The sequence below is a fragment of the Sminthopsis crassicaudata genome, chromosome 3, assembly GCF_048593235.1.
Source record: "Sminthopsis crassicaudata isolate SCR6 chromosome 3, ASM4859323v1, whole genome shotgun sequence".
Taxonomy (NCBI): Eukaryota; Metazoa; Chordata; class Mammalia; order Dasyuromorphia; family Dasyuridae; genus Sminthopsis; species Sminthopsis crassicaudata.
Window position 1 is genome coordinate 529428307 of NC_133619.1, and position 14870 is coordinate 529443176.

Sequence of the window (14870 nt, forward strand, 5' to 3'; positions counted from 1 at the left end):
GGGTTCAGAATAATAACTCTAAGAGGAGAGTAAGAATTAGCTTATGATTGAAACTTATCTCCTTCCCAACAGTAGTTTATTATACAAAAGACAATCAAGAAAAGTAAGCAATATAATTTTCAAAGTGAATAATTAAATAAAAATTAGGGGAGTTATATAGATTAGGGTAAAAAATAGTATACACAAGAGTATGTGACCTCTTCAACTTAATAGCAATATAAAATCTGTTCAACCAAGGAGAAAAGGATTTTACCACAGGAGTTAGCTCCTAGCACTCCTTGGCTTGTAGGGATGGAAACTCAAGAGATTCTACACATGTCCATGGATTCTATTAGCTGTTCAAATATTTGAGGCTGCTCTTTCACCCTCATCTCAAACATCACTTCTCTTTGCTCACTCTCCATGTATATGTGATGTCACAGGTATAAATGTGTCTTAGTCAATCAGTAGCCAGGGTTTCCTCTGATATATAGCTTTCAAAATCTATGGAATATCCTTGAAGGAACCACCCTACCCTTCTGGAGTGAGAATGGGATGTTACAATGAGATTATATTAGCCAATACATCCCTACTGATGACCCTGAATAAATTAATATCTCAATGTTTCAGGCAAGTGTGTTAGAATATGACTAACACCAACCTGCATTGGTAGAGTGAGTTTCAACATCAGGAGTTCCTTATATATATAAAATCATCAGTTTTTTGTACTATATCAATATGTATTTTTTAATCATGAAGAAGTTGACAGGCCAGTTAGGGATGGAAATTATCTTCTTTTCCAAAGCCTGGTTCACTTTTTATTTTATTTCTTTTACAAGGCAATTAGGGGTAAGGAATTTTCCAGGGTCACATAGGTAGTACCTTTTCATTTTTTAATAATTAGGAAGTTTTACCAGCTATGAGGCCTGAATTTCTTTGCTATTTCCACTGTTCCTTTTAGGACCAAATAAAACAAACTAATCTCATTTCCAAAATGGTGGGTCTTCAAATACTTGAACATAACTATCATCTTTAAATCTTCTCTTCTCCCAATTCCTTAAATCAACCCTTGTAGAGGACAGCTCTCAAGCTTATTCATTTCAACCAGATGCTCTCCAGATTATCAAAGATCTTCCTAAGGGTGATATTCAGAACTAAACTTAGTACTCCATATATGATCCAACCAGGGCAGAATATAGTTTCCTTATCTCTTTCTTATTCTTCTAAGTTGTTTCTCTAATGTTTTGGTATAACATTGCATTTACTGTTTTTGTTTGTTTGGACTTCCACATAATAAATAGGATCACAGTTTTTGAGCTGAAAATTTAGAACTTAAAAGTCATCTCCTCCAACACCCTTTCCCCTTCCCTGTTTATTTTACACATGAGGAACTGAGATCCAGAGAGGTAAGTTACTTGTCCAAAGTCACATGGGTAGTAAGCAACAGAGGCGGGATTTAAATTCAGTTGTCTGATTCCAAAACCAGTATTTTCTCTATTGTACAGTGCTTTCATTACCCTGCTGACTTTTATTACAGTCCATTAAACCCCAGATCTTTTCCAGACAAATTACTATCCATACATCTTCTATCTTGTACATGTTTAGTTGATTTTTTGACCCCCAAATATAAGATTTTGCTAAATTTTATTTTATTAGCTTTATTTCTTTATTCTGATCTATTGAGATATCATTGGATTCTGACTCTGGCATTCAATGTATTAGTTATCCCTTCCAACTGTACCTAATGCAAATTTGATCAGCGTGACATTTCATCTTTATCTAAGTCACTGATAAAAAGGTTAAACATCATTGGGTCCAATACAGATCCTTGGACCATTGCATTAGGGACTTCCTTCCGATGTAATGTTGAAATTTCATTCAACAGTTTACTTTTTTATCTACCAGTGTGGCCATTCAAGCAGTTCGATCTAATTGAATGATTGTCTATGCTGCCTCTTTATGTCTTTCTACATGAATAGCATAAAATATTTTACAAAATACTTTGAAAACTGTAAGGAATATCTATGTCATTTGAATAAAAGCTAGACTTACACGGTTAGACTTTTGGTTAATATTTTGCTGAAAGCATGCAGTAAGCAAAGATAGAATACTTATGCTAAATTGTCTGGGAAGATTCTCATGTTGACAAAGCCTGGAAGCAGTTTTTAGGTAGAGCATATGGTTACTCTTTCTTGCAATTGGAAAAATATAAAATGCTTGGGCTGGGCTACCTCTACAGGCAGTTTATTACACAAATTATAAGTTCTCAAAGGCTTCTTTATGAAAGTCTAGGAATATGAAAATTTAGTGCCCTGACAAAATTCTATACGGGTAATTATCTTTCATTGGCTCAAATCTCTCTACCACTTAATCATTTCTAATATTTTAAATAGCTGTCAATGACTTTGTTCTAAAATTGCTGTGTTTTATATAAGATGATATAGTTCAGTAGAATGGAAAATATTTATTAACAAGCGATGTGTTAGAGATATGGCACAATACATCAGAGCTCTGATATAAATCCAGGAAGACTTGAGTTCAACTGTAACCTGACACTGATTAATTGTGTCACTCTGGGCAAGTCACCTAATCTTTATTTACCTTAGTTTTCTCATGTAAAATGAACTGGGGAAGAAAATGGCAAACATTCTAGTATCTTTGCCAAGAAAACCCCACATTGGATTATAAAGAGACACAATTGAAATCACCAAACCATATTTATTTGAATGAAAAATTCTGCAAATGCAAGATAATCATATAATAATGCATTGTCTAACAAGCCAATTATTTAAAGAAATTATTATATTTTAAAATGCTCAGACAAAAGGAGAGTGTGTCTTGAATGCCCAGATCTGAGTATAAGTGAAGCAATTTTTTTTCCCTGAGGCTGGGGTTAAGTGATTTGCCCAGGGTCACACGGCTAGGAAGTGTTAGGTGTCTGAGACCACATTTGAACTTTGGTCCTCCTGAATTCAGGGCTGGTGCTCTAGCTGCCCCTGTAAGTGAAGCAATTTTAAGGCTAGACCTGGCAAATTATTTCTTTCCTTTAAAGTTGTCATTTTCTACTTTATCAATTACACAATTAAAAAAGAGAGAAAATATTTCCATATATATTAAATGAACTCTGAAATCCCTATATTTATGATCTTATTTTAATAGAGAAACTAATTTGGATAGGTTTATGATCATAAATCTGATAGACATATAGATAAATAATCAGGCAGACAATTTTCTTGGTATTGGATGATAATCAGTGTCCTATCAACTGAGATTTATGCAAAATCTGTCATTGTTATGCAAACAATATTGAAACTCTGACCTATCAGTGGATGTTCCCAGGATAGAAAAAAGTGGGGAATACAAAAGAGAAAATGGGCAGCATCTTTAGTTTTAGTACTACCATTACATCTGAAGAAAAGGCTTTTTTCTAATATTGCTGCAGTCAAAGAACACCTTTTCTCTGTGGTTCCAAGGAAGGATTCCATACAAATCTATGGTATTATCATTTTTCTCCAATCCCAATAAAAATTCCTCTAATCATTTATCTATCAACTCCTACCCATTCTTCCAGACTCAGTTCATTAAAGTTGTTTTTATTTCATGAAACCTTCATTCTAAAAAAATAATGATTTCTCCTTCCTATGTTCTTGTTTTTTTTATGCTCTCTTCTTGTATTTCTGTACTTCTTTTACAATTCACGTAGTAGAATAATTTCTCAAGGAGTTCTTAATAAGTACTTCTGTTACACCTATCCTTTTCCAATGTAACCTGGAACTTTTTAAGGGGAAGCATATGCTAAAGTTCAGTAAAGTCTTTATGTTATTGGTTGTTGTTTTTTGTCCTTTGTTCTTGAAGAGGACCATGACAATAAGGAAGTGACATCATAGGACAGCTAAATTGGTACAGTAGATAGAAAACTGGGCTTGGAATCAGGAAGACTTATTGTCATGAGTTCAAATCCAGCTTCAAACACTTGCTAGCTGTGTGACCCTGTGTAAGTCACTTAACCCTGTTTGTCTAGTTTTTCCTCAAATGAAAATAAGGTGAAGGAAAAAGCAAAATACTCTAGTATTTTTGTCAAGAAAATTCCAAATGGGATTATGAAGAGTCAGACATGACTAAATTATTCAACAACAAAAATGTTATCATCTGTAGCCACTTCTACTTTTTATAAAAAATTCCAAAGGATCCATGATGAAAAATGCTATATTTTTCTTCAGAGAGAGAACTGATGAAATGAGTGTAGATTGAAATAAACTTTTAAAATTTTTCTTTGTTTTTCTTGGGCTTTTTTTTTTTTTTACATGCATTTTCTTTTGCAACATGGCTAATATGGAAATATGTTTTACATGACTTCACATGTATAATTGATATGTTGCTTGCCTTTTCAAGGAGCAGGGGAGGAGTAGAAGGGAGGGAGAAAATTTGGAACTCAATATAAAAATGAATGTCCATTTTCTTTTACATGTACTTGGAAAATATTTAGTGACATAAATAAAAAAAAAAGTTATATCTATTTTAAAAACCCAGTGACTCAGAAGTGGGGAGCATCATGGAGAGCATTTGGATGATGATTAACAGGGGCAGAAACAGAGCAATATTTTTATCAGACTATAGACCAATTGGATGGGGAGAAGAAATAAACAAGAAACTTGAGAAAGAAATTATAAGCCTGCACAGTGGGATAATGTAATAAGGAACTTCAGTTATCCAGATACTTGTTGGAGAGGAATAAGGAGAAGAGAAAAGAGATGTAATTTTATTGTGGAAAGCAAAATTTTCATCTAGATAAAAAATATTCAGCATGAAATGTTGGTAAAATATGTAGAGAGAAAAACATGTTAATTCAGTGGTTTCAATTTCATAGAAAATGTGCGAAACATTCAATTTGCCTTGAAATATATGTGAATAATTACTGGGGGAAAATGCTTCATTGGCTCAGTTATTAAATAAAATTGGGCTATCCTTTGTGTAAATGAAGTAACTTTTTTGTATTTTCTACTTTTTCTTTTTTTTTATAGTTATAAACTTGACAAACATTAACAAACACAAGCATTTCCATATATGAAAAACAGAAAAAAATATATATGAAACATTTATATTAAAATAATGTTTTAAAATGTTTTTATCACAACAACCTTGTATTGTCTATTGTTCAAAGAGGATACTCTCTGTAATATAGTAAAGTGAGACTTAAAGAAGTAAATCCCAATTATGCATAATTTGTTTCTTTTAAAAATATAGCATTGCCCCAATTACTGAATATTTTTAAAATGCTTTGCTGGTGTTTTTTCTTTTCTTTTTTTGGAAATTCCCATCACTACCTCCTTTTCCTACTATATGTTTCTCCCTAAAAAGAATAAAAAAGCCTCCTTTGCCAGTGTAAGCATAGTATAACTATAGTTATACTAATGTATATATAAGTGATTATATATTGTAATTTGTACAATAGTTATACAATAGTATAACTTAAGTATCAGTATAAGCATAATTTTGCAAAACAAATCCACATAGTCATTCTGCAGCTCTAATCAATCATCTCTTAGTCAAAAAGTGCAAATCATGATTCATTCATGGGGTCCTTTGGAGTCCTGGCTATTGTATTGATCAAAGTTTTAAAGTTTTTCATAGTTATTTTTCTTTATGGAGCTGTAGGCATTGTATAAATTATTCTACTGCCTTTGCTTACTTTACCTCATATTAGTTTGTCCAAATCTTCCTAGGATTCTATAAACATATCCCTTTTGTCATTTCTTGCAGCGCAATAACATTCCATTGCAGTCATATGCCATAATTTGTTTAGTCTTCCCCAGTTGATGGGCAGTCAGTTAATGAAACATTTAGTAAGTACTTATTATGTGCCAGGGATACATATGCAGATAAAAATGAAGAGTCCCTGCCCTCATACTTCAAAAGGGAAGCTGAAAAGGGATGAGGAGAAGGTGCTTTAGTTTGGATCATGATGGAGAATTCCAGAGATGTCCAGAAGCAAAATAGCTGGTGAGAGATGGGGAGAAAAACTGAGCCCCTTTCCTTAAATAGAGATCCTAAAGCCCATAGTGCTGCACTCCAGTTTAAGGGTTCAGTCAGAGAATTAGAAGACACTGATAAGATGTGTCAGGTGGATTTAAATTTTTTTAAAATTTTAATTAAAATTTAACTTTTAATTTAATGAGATTTCCCAGTGTTAAATTTCCTGGGGAAGTAGAATATAATGGTGAGATCCAAAGATGTACAAAGTTAGTGTAGCTAGTGTGAAATGGGGAGAAGATGCTTCCTTTTTTCCCCTAGGTTTTCATCGTCATTAATCTTATTAGAAAGGCAAGTTAGGCTATAATTAAGTCTTCTGGATTGCTCCAGCTTGCCTATATTTCTTGGCTTTGTAAATCTTGACTGTCCGTGGTCAGCTTATAATAGAAACAGCTCTGAGATGGAAAACTGTCTCAGGCTATCCAAATTCTTCCTTTTCATTTATTTAATAATTATAAGAGTAATGTGACTTAAATCTCACCAGCTGAGACCACCTGTATCTATGAATTGCGTTTTTGGCCACCCTCATATTTCTTAGGTTTGCTTGAGGATGAGGTCCTGGGTAACTGGGTGGGGTTGGCCAAGAAAGCCTGAAGTACTGATAAGATTATAATACTCATTGGGGCACTGATCTGGGAAACTCCACTGTATCCAATCAGAAAACCACTTATGATGTCAACCCTCCCAGACTTGTGGTATCTTTTTTTCCTTATCCCTTCTCCATACCTCATGGTGTCTTTCTTCTGGTTATAGTTGACCTACACTTTTAAGGTGCTAAATTCCTCTATAGATTTACCCTATCAGTCACTGGTACACTCCCACCTTTTAGTATATTTCATTTCTCTTGGTTAATTGTGAGTTCCACCGGGGAAACCTGTCTTTTCCCTTGTTAATTGTTAAAACCCCTTTCCTCATTGCTCTCCTAAATCTGTTTCATATTTGCCACTCCCAGTGTTGATTTTCATTAACAAAAAGTACTTTTATTTATGAGAAGAGGTTGTGGACAAAATGAAGGAATATAATAGGCATAAGGAGTGGCAAATATAAAATTATAATCTTATCAGTACTGCAAGCATATGAAGAATCATATGTGAATTGCTATTGAATCTCATCATTTAGTGCCAAACCCCATCATTTGGTGCTGGACTTCAATCTTATTAATATTGTCTGAGGAGGGGCAGCTAGGTGGCCCAGTGGATAGAACACCAGCCCTGAAGTTAGGAGGATCTGAGTTCAAATTTGGCCTCAGTCACTTAACATTTCCTAGCTGTGTGACCCTGGGCAAGCCACTTAATCCCAGTTGCCTCAGCAAATATATATATATATATATATATAGTCTGAGGAGCCATATTTGACTAACCCATATTATTGATCTGCATACTTATTCCCGGTTCTACTCCTTGCTCATACCCTGGTTAACTAATGAATCATCTTTTTCCACAAGCCCCCTGTTTTTCACACACTCAAAACTTTAATATACATATCACTATGTCACAAATATTCTCTATGTAGGGACTAGCTTTCACATCATCTACTTCACAGACTATCAGCCTCAAATTAAAACCTAATGTTCATTTTTAATCTTGGGTGACATAATTCTTTACTGTGAGTAGCATCATTCTCTACTGTGGAGATTTCCAAGATCCCTTTTCTTTTAGCCTGAAAGTTGTGAAGGCTGTGACACTATGATGACTGAATTTTTATGTTTTAAAAGTTTAGGGATATAAAAATATAATAAATTTTATTATTATTCATGATCTTTCCCAATAAGAGAACTATTTCTTCTAATTTTATTGTTTAGCATTTTCTGCAGCCCAATGTAATATGCCTTAGGCAAGCCAGATTAGATTCATTTTGTGCTGCTAAATATAGAAATTTTGACTAATTGAGTTTGGTTTCCATATTTTTTAAATGGGCTGAAATGGTTAATTTATTTCAAAATCATTCAATTGCCTAGTAGGTGTGGTGGATTTTTAAGATTTTTTCCCAAGAAATTACATTCTATGTAAGACCATTAACACCAACTTTGTAATGTAAGGATGGCCTAAATTGGGAGTTCTTAAGAATCAGGAATGTGAATTAGTAAGAGTCAAAAGTTCCAAGAATGAAATCTATTTCTTCATAATTGAGCTTTTTTTTTTTTTTAAAGTAATAATAGCTTTTTATTTTTCAAAATACATACAAAGATAGTTTTCAACATTTACCCTTATGAAACTTTGTGTTCCAAAAATTTTTCCCTCCCGTCTTTTCTCTCCCCTCCCCTAGACAGCAAGTAACCCAATATAAGTTAAACATGTGTAATTATCCTAAACATATTTTCACATTTATCATGCTGCTCAAGGAAAATCAGATCAAAAGAGAAAAAATCAGAAAAAAAAATTAAGCAAATAATAAGGTTTTTTGCTTTTTGTTTTAATTTTTAGTTGAAATTGTAGTTTTAAATGAAACAAAAAGTCATGCCAACAAACTTTTAAGGGTCTGTTACTTGCTAGGCACTTTACTAACTGCCCAGAAAAGACAAAGCTAATCCCTGATATCAAGGAATTCTTGGAGGAGACATCTGTAAACAAATTTGTCCAAAAAAATCATGTAAAATAAATAAGAAATAATCTCAGAAGGCAGGCACTCAGGTTAAGCAGTATTGGGAAAGGCTTGTTGCTGAAGACTGAATTTTAGGTGAGCCTGGAAGGAAGCCAAAAAGCAGTCAGGAAGGAATGCTGAGGAGGAAAACACTTCTATGCAGGGCAAACAGCCCTGCAACAGAGTTGAGAGATTTGGTATCATGTGGGAAGAGCAGCAATAATATTTAAATTACTGGATTGCAGAGTATGTGGAAGGGAGTAAGGAATAAAAAGAATGGAAAGATAGGAAGGAGTCAAGTTATAAAGAGCTTTAAAAGTCAAACAGAAGTTTGTGCATTTGATTGTGGAGCTAATAGAGTCACTTGAATTTATTGAATGAAGATTTAGATCTGCATTTTAAGAAAATAATAGAAATTTACAGGATCCAAGGAATTGTATTTTTCAGTCCAAATAATTCCTTGGTGCTTTTGGAGGAAAAGGCTAAGAAATATGCTTTAGGTTGGCTTGGAAAGAAAAGTGAAATAAAGTAACTTAAAATTAATTTAATTTAATTATTTCTTATTTAACGACTATAATCAACATGCCTATGTATATATGTGTAAAACAGTTAATATGGCTTCATTTCTACACCTCTACCTAAATTCTTAGATTCCTGACTCTTGATCTGTATGCAGCATGAAACTGACTTGTCATATCAGTTTGAGACCATATCCTGCCATTGAGATTTGCTTTCAGTGCAAGTTCCTTTTGAAAATGCCAGGATGTACCCCCTGGGCAGTTTCATAATATTTAAGCCAGCAGCCCTTTGAAAAGAAAAGGCGTTGCACTATACCAATCTTCATCTGATTGAGAGGTTAAACAAACAGTATGAACTATGCTAAAATGCTTTTACCTATAGCCCTGGTTCAAATGCACTTCACAAAATCTATTTGCAATCCCCTAATGCCTTGGTGAGTCAGTCTTTTTTCCTTTTGTCCTCAGTTCTCTCTCAGTTCTCTCTCAGTTCATAGCTTCTATATCTCTCTTCCATTATCGATGAGGTCATTATGACTTGAAGCCAAAAAGTATTCCTATATCCTTTCATCTAAATGCTACATTTGTGACTATCCATATTACCAGAGCTCAAGACTATTACAGTTAATGGCCTTGAAACAGCCCCCTATTGTGCTTAAAAGGACAAAATTCTGTTTTTACTGCAGGAATTTTGTGAGGTTTTAGTGAGAAATAAATATTCACACACTTGCCTTTCTCACTCATTTGGCACTTACAATTCAAATTCCATTACTGAAAGTGATAGAATGGATTTAATTATATTAGCAAATATTTTAGAAATAGATTTGCTTTCTTCGGCATCAGAATCTCTGACCAGAATCTCCCATAGACATAAATTGTTGTCTATGGAAGGGTTAAGAGGAGTCAATGGAACTTTTAGTTGTAAGAATTGAACAGAAATAACACTAAACTCATCTTTTCCCTACTCTCAGATATCTTGCTTAAGAGTAGTCTGCCCTGATCTGCACCAATATATTCTTTTATAGCTGTGGATTTGATGAATTTTCTCAGTGATTTTCTGGATTGGACTCTCCTATTAATCTCTATGAGTCTGGACTCATAGCTTGGATTCATAACTTAGGCTGAGCATTTTGTTTAGAGTATCTTAGATTTTCTGATTTTTTTTTGAGCATGAAAGGGTTAACTGGTTTCCATGCTTGGAATGCTGAACTTTCTTAATTCCAACTCCAACTCCAACTTCCAACTTCAACTCCAACTCCAACTTCTAGCTTCCAAAGCCTGACAGGCCTTGCTCAAATGCCATCTCTTTAAATTCACTAATTCACTTAAAATTAAAAAAAAAAAAAAATCATTAAATATTTCTCAAATACCTGTAAAGAAATTTTCAACACTCATTTTAAAAAATCTTGAATTCCAAATTCTTTCACTCTGGCCTCTTCGTTAGCTCTTGAGAAAGCAGTTTGGTAAACCTATTAGCCATGTTGCAATACATATATATGTAATAAATTATATAAATATATGTAATACATATTTATACTAATGAGAATATATAATATGTTATAATTGTATAATATATATATATTAATAAATAAATATATGTACACATAAAACAATATTACTAAAGAAAGTTTAAACAAAAGTGTGCTTCAATCTGCATTCAGAGTTATCTCTCTGGAGGTCAATAACCTTATTTGTCAGGAATTCTTTGGAACTATCTTGGATCATTGCATATATAGGTCAGAGTAGCTAAATCTTTCACAGATGATTATTCTTATAATATTTCTGTTATAATGTATAATGTTCTGCTCACTTTGCTTTGTATCAATTCATATTAAGTTTATCCAGGTTTTTCTGAAACCAGGCTTCTCATCATTTCTTAAAGCCAATTCTATCACAATCATACACTACAACTTGTTCAAACATTCCTCAATTGATAGACATCCTTTTGATTTCTGTTCATAGACTATTAGTTTGTTTCAGATTAACATTGTTTTATTTTTTTCATTTACAGGAACATCTTGAAAACAATTGCTCTGGGCCAGATGCTGTCCTTATGTATCTGTGGGACAGCTATCACCAGCCAGTATTTGGCAGACAAGTACAAAGTGAACACTCCAATGCTTCAAAGTTTTATCAACTATTGCTTACTCTTTTTTATTTACACAACAATGTTGGCATTTCGACCAGGTATGTAAAACAGATCCTATCTTTTTGATATCAATGTCCTTGACTATTTTGCTGATGCCCCTCTATCCTTGCCTTATCATATCCTTTTCATGGCTCCCCATCACCTAAAGTGTAAACTCCTTTTACTGTGATATTCAAGGCCTTTTACAATCTAGTCCCAACTCCTTTTCCAGCCATAACAACTACTACTCACCTTCAAATATTGATGTATCAGTAAAACTTTATTTTTCTGTGTTTCATCTACATGTATTGAACTTTTCAGTTGTTACGAGAATAAGAAAAAAAGAGTACTTTCTGTGAGATCAGGGAAACTTCCATAGGAGATCTGGGATTGGATCTAGATATTAAATAGTGGGTAGTATTTCAAGTGATATTTAGATGAAAGGGAAGGGAATTTTGGAGAAAAAAAGCCTAAAGCTTGGCTGGGTTGGAAGATGCATGAAAAAGAAAAAGGCTAGAAAAGTGACTGGGATAGATTGTGGAGGACCTTAAATGCTGTGTGCTAAGGAGTTTCTGCAGAAAATGGGGAACTGTTTAGGACAAGAAGACCTACCCAAATTGACTACTCAGAGATCACTCATAGAAAGCAGAATTATTTATTAGAATCTTGACAAGCGGACCCCATCCTGGTCTATGAGCCAAATTTCACAGCAGGATAGAGCTAGAGCCTTGAAAATGCTTATAGGTTTTATACATTTCAGACAAAGAACCTCCAAAATCCGCCCTCTATATGTTGTGATTGGTCACATAAGTCTACTGTACCCCTAGTTGGTCAGTGGAATGTAGTAGACAAGGTGATATACAGCTTCTTCGGCCATGTTGGACAATGGAATGTTGTTTAGGCCTTATCTAAAATCACGTGATTCTGGAGAAGCCGAAACTGAGGCCTAATAAGCTTGGTCTACTTTAGTAAATCGTCTCTGATCAATATGTACTGTAAGTTCTTCACCCTTTTCCCACAACAGGAACTATTAAAAGTAACATTTCATTCATGATTAGTATGTATTTGTCAACTCTTTCTCTGACAAGGCAATGAGAACCTTTTGCATATCCTGAAAGGAAAATGGTGGAAGTACATCTTCTTGGGCCTAGCTGATGTGGAGGCTAATTATATAATTGTTAAAGCTTACCAGTATACTACCCTCACAAGTGTCCAGGTAAGATGAATCTCCTTTTCCATTTTAGAATTTGTAACTTTAAGTGAATCATTATATTTAGTGTCAGTGATCAGACTGGTTTGGATCCTGTTCATTGAGAAAAAAACAAAAAACCCAACCAAAATCAAATTAACCTATATATGTGTGTGTGTGTGTGTGTGTGTGTGTATGTGTATAAATATATAGGTGAATACTATCAGTTTTTCATGGAGCATATGCTATCATGAGCAATGTTTCCAGGAATTAGTGAAAATGTGTTCAAGTTAATCAATGACAAAACTGTTAACACCAGAGCTCATTACTGCATCTACAACTCAAACAATCATAAACATTTGATTAGTGAGGAATGCTGTGGTGATAAGAACAGCTGTTTTACTTAATGCTCAAATACAACATATAAAAAATGAAAAGATTCTATACATACTATGCTACAGGCCGGATAGAGATTTGGAAATAAAGGAAATCTATTTGAGAACAAGAATAAGAGAACCTGGATGGAATAAAATTGTCTAAATTTCTTGTCTTCAAAGATTAATCTTCCATTGTGAGAAAATAGACCTATGTGAACCAGTCTAGAAAGGTACCTATTATTTATAACATTGCTTCTATGGGCAAATGCATTCCATGTTTCAGATAACTAATTTAGAAATGACATCTTGGAAAAGGACCTATTTTGGAATTTGAGTGTTTCTTGAGTTTATGTATGATTAAATGTACTAGAGAGTGAAGCAGACACAAATGAGATGGTATTTGTAAACTGTTTGTCTAGTAGAACTTTTCAAAGGAATTTAAAGGACATAAATAAGTTAAAAGAGTGTCCAGAGGAGAGCAACCAGAGTGATGAAAGGCCTTGAATAAGCCATGATATCTGAGGATTAGTTGCAGGAACTGGGAATTGTTATCTTGGAGAAGAGAAAGCTAAGGGGAGACCTGATTGTTCTCTTCAAGTATTTGAAGGATTGTCATTTGAGAAGGGAATCAGATTGTTCTGTTAGGTCCCAGGGGCTTAAATCTAGGAACAATGGGTAGAAATTGTAAAGAGGAGAATCATGCTTGATGTCAGGAAAAAAAAATAAATACTTTTTTTCTCTCAGTAAAAACTGTGAAAAATGAAGAGGGTTGCCTTGGGCAGTGTTGGGTTTCTGTTCACTGGAGGCTTGTTATGAAGCTCAAATGAGATAATGTATCATGTAACCTTTAAAGCGCTTTATTAATTTTAGATACCAGAAGGATCTGTAAATGCCAGAAGATTCTGTAAAGTCAGAATTTGGGGAATGACTGATATGGAGACTTTTTTTCACCACTAGCAGATCCCAACCTGCTAGGATATTTTCAGACAAAGATACTAAGTGGTCTGTCCAAGATCATGTACCTATTAATTAATTGTCAGAGGCCAGATCTGAATTCACAGGTTCCTGATTTCAAGCCCAGGATTATTATAATCTTTCCTTTGTTCTTTCCCTTATTCCTTCTTTCTCTCTCTTCTCTCTGTCTCTCTCCCCTTCTTTCCCCTTCCTTCCTTCCTTCCTTCCTTCCTTCCTTCCTTCCTTCCTTCCTTCCTTCCTTCCTTCCTTCCTTCCTTCCTTCCTTCCTTCCTTCCTTCCTTCCTTCCTTCCTTCCTTCCTTCCTTCCTTCCTTCCTTCCTTCCTTCCTTCCTTCCTTCCTTCCTTCCTTCCTTCCTTCCTTCCTTCCTTCTTTCCTTCCTTCCTCCCTCCCTCCCTCCCTCCCTCCCTAATTCTTCTTCTCTTCCTCCTAATCATCTGATTCATTTTGTGGCCCTGAGCAGGCCACAAAATATATAAATATATAAATCTTTATTTTGCTTTAGGCAATCCTCTGTATACAAATTGCTAATAAGATACTACTTGACTTGCACTGGTTAAAGACATTTCCTCTTCTGGAAGTCCCCTAAACTAATCCTAAACCCTTTTTCTATCCCTATTACTTTGTGCAGAGATTTTTGGAAATTAGCATTTCTAGTTGGTTTAGGTAGTTAGAAGTGAAATGATGAATTCAGAGGGGGAAAAAAAATCATTTTTAAGTAACAAAAAGACAAAGACCAATATTTTAGAAGTTTCATTTGCTATGTTTCTATAGTATTGTTGTTTCCTTTGAGTGACAGTGCTAACAGTGCTATTTCACTTTTGAGATTCTTTCCTAGAGGCAGCTAGTTGATATAGTGGATATAGCACCAGCCCTGAAGCCAGGAGGTTATGAGTTCAAATATGGTCTCAGACACTTAACACTTCCTAGCTACATGATTCTGGGCAAATCACTTAACTCCAATTTCCTCAGGGGGAAAAAAAAAATAGAGACTCTTTCTCACATTTTAATATCTTTCATTGGTACCAATTCAATATTGCCCCGCTATCAAAGGTAGTATTTAATTTTGGAATAGTTAGGTCTTCAATATAAAATCAAA

The 14870-nt window shown here is 34.2% G+C and overlaps 1 protein-coding gene across 3 annotated transcripts in view; it reads left to right on the plus strand.

Annotated features, from left to right (window-relative positions):
* The window catches only part of SLC35F2 (solute carrier family 35 member F2), an 83322-nt gene that overhangs the window by 38484 nt on the left and 29968 nt on the right, over positions 1-14870 (plus strand). For all 3 annotated transcript variants that reach the window (XM_074304340.1, XM_074304338.1, XM_074304339.1), the window contains exons 2-3: positions 11116-11291; positions 12321-12448. In XM_074304340.1, coding sequence (XP_074160441.1) covers positions 11116-11291; positions 12321-12448 — 304 coding nt within the window. The remainder of the gene's footprint in view (positions 1-11115; positions 11292-12320; positions 12449-14870) is intronic.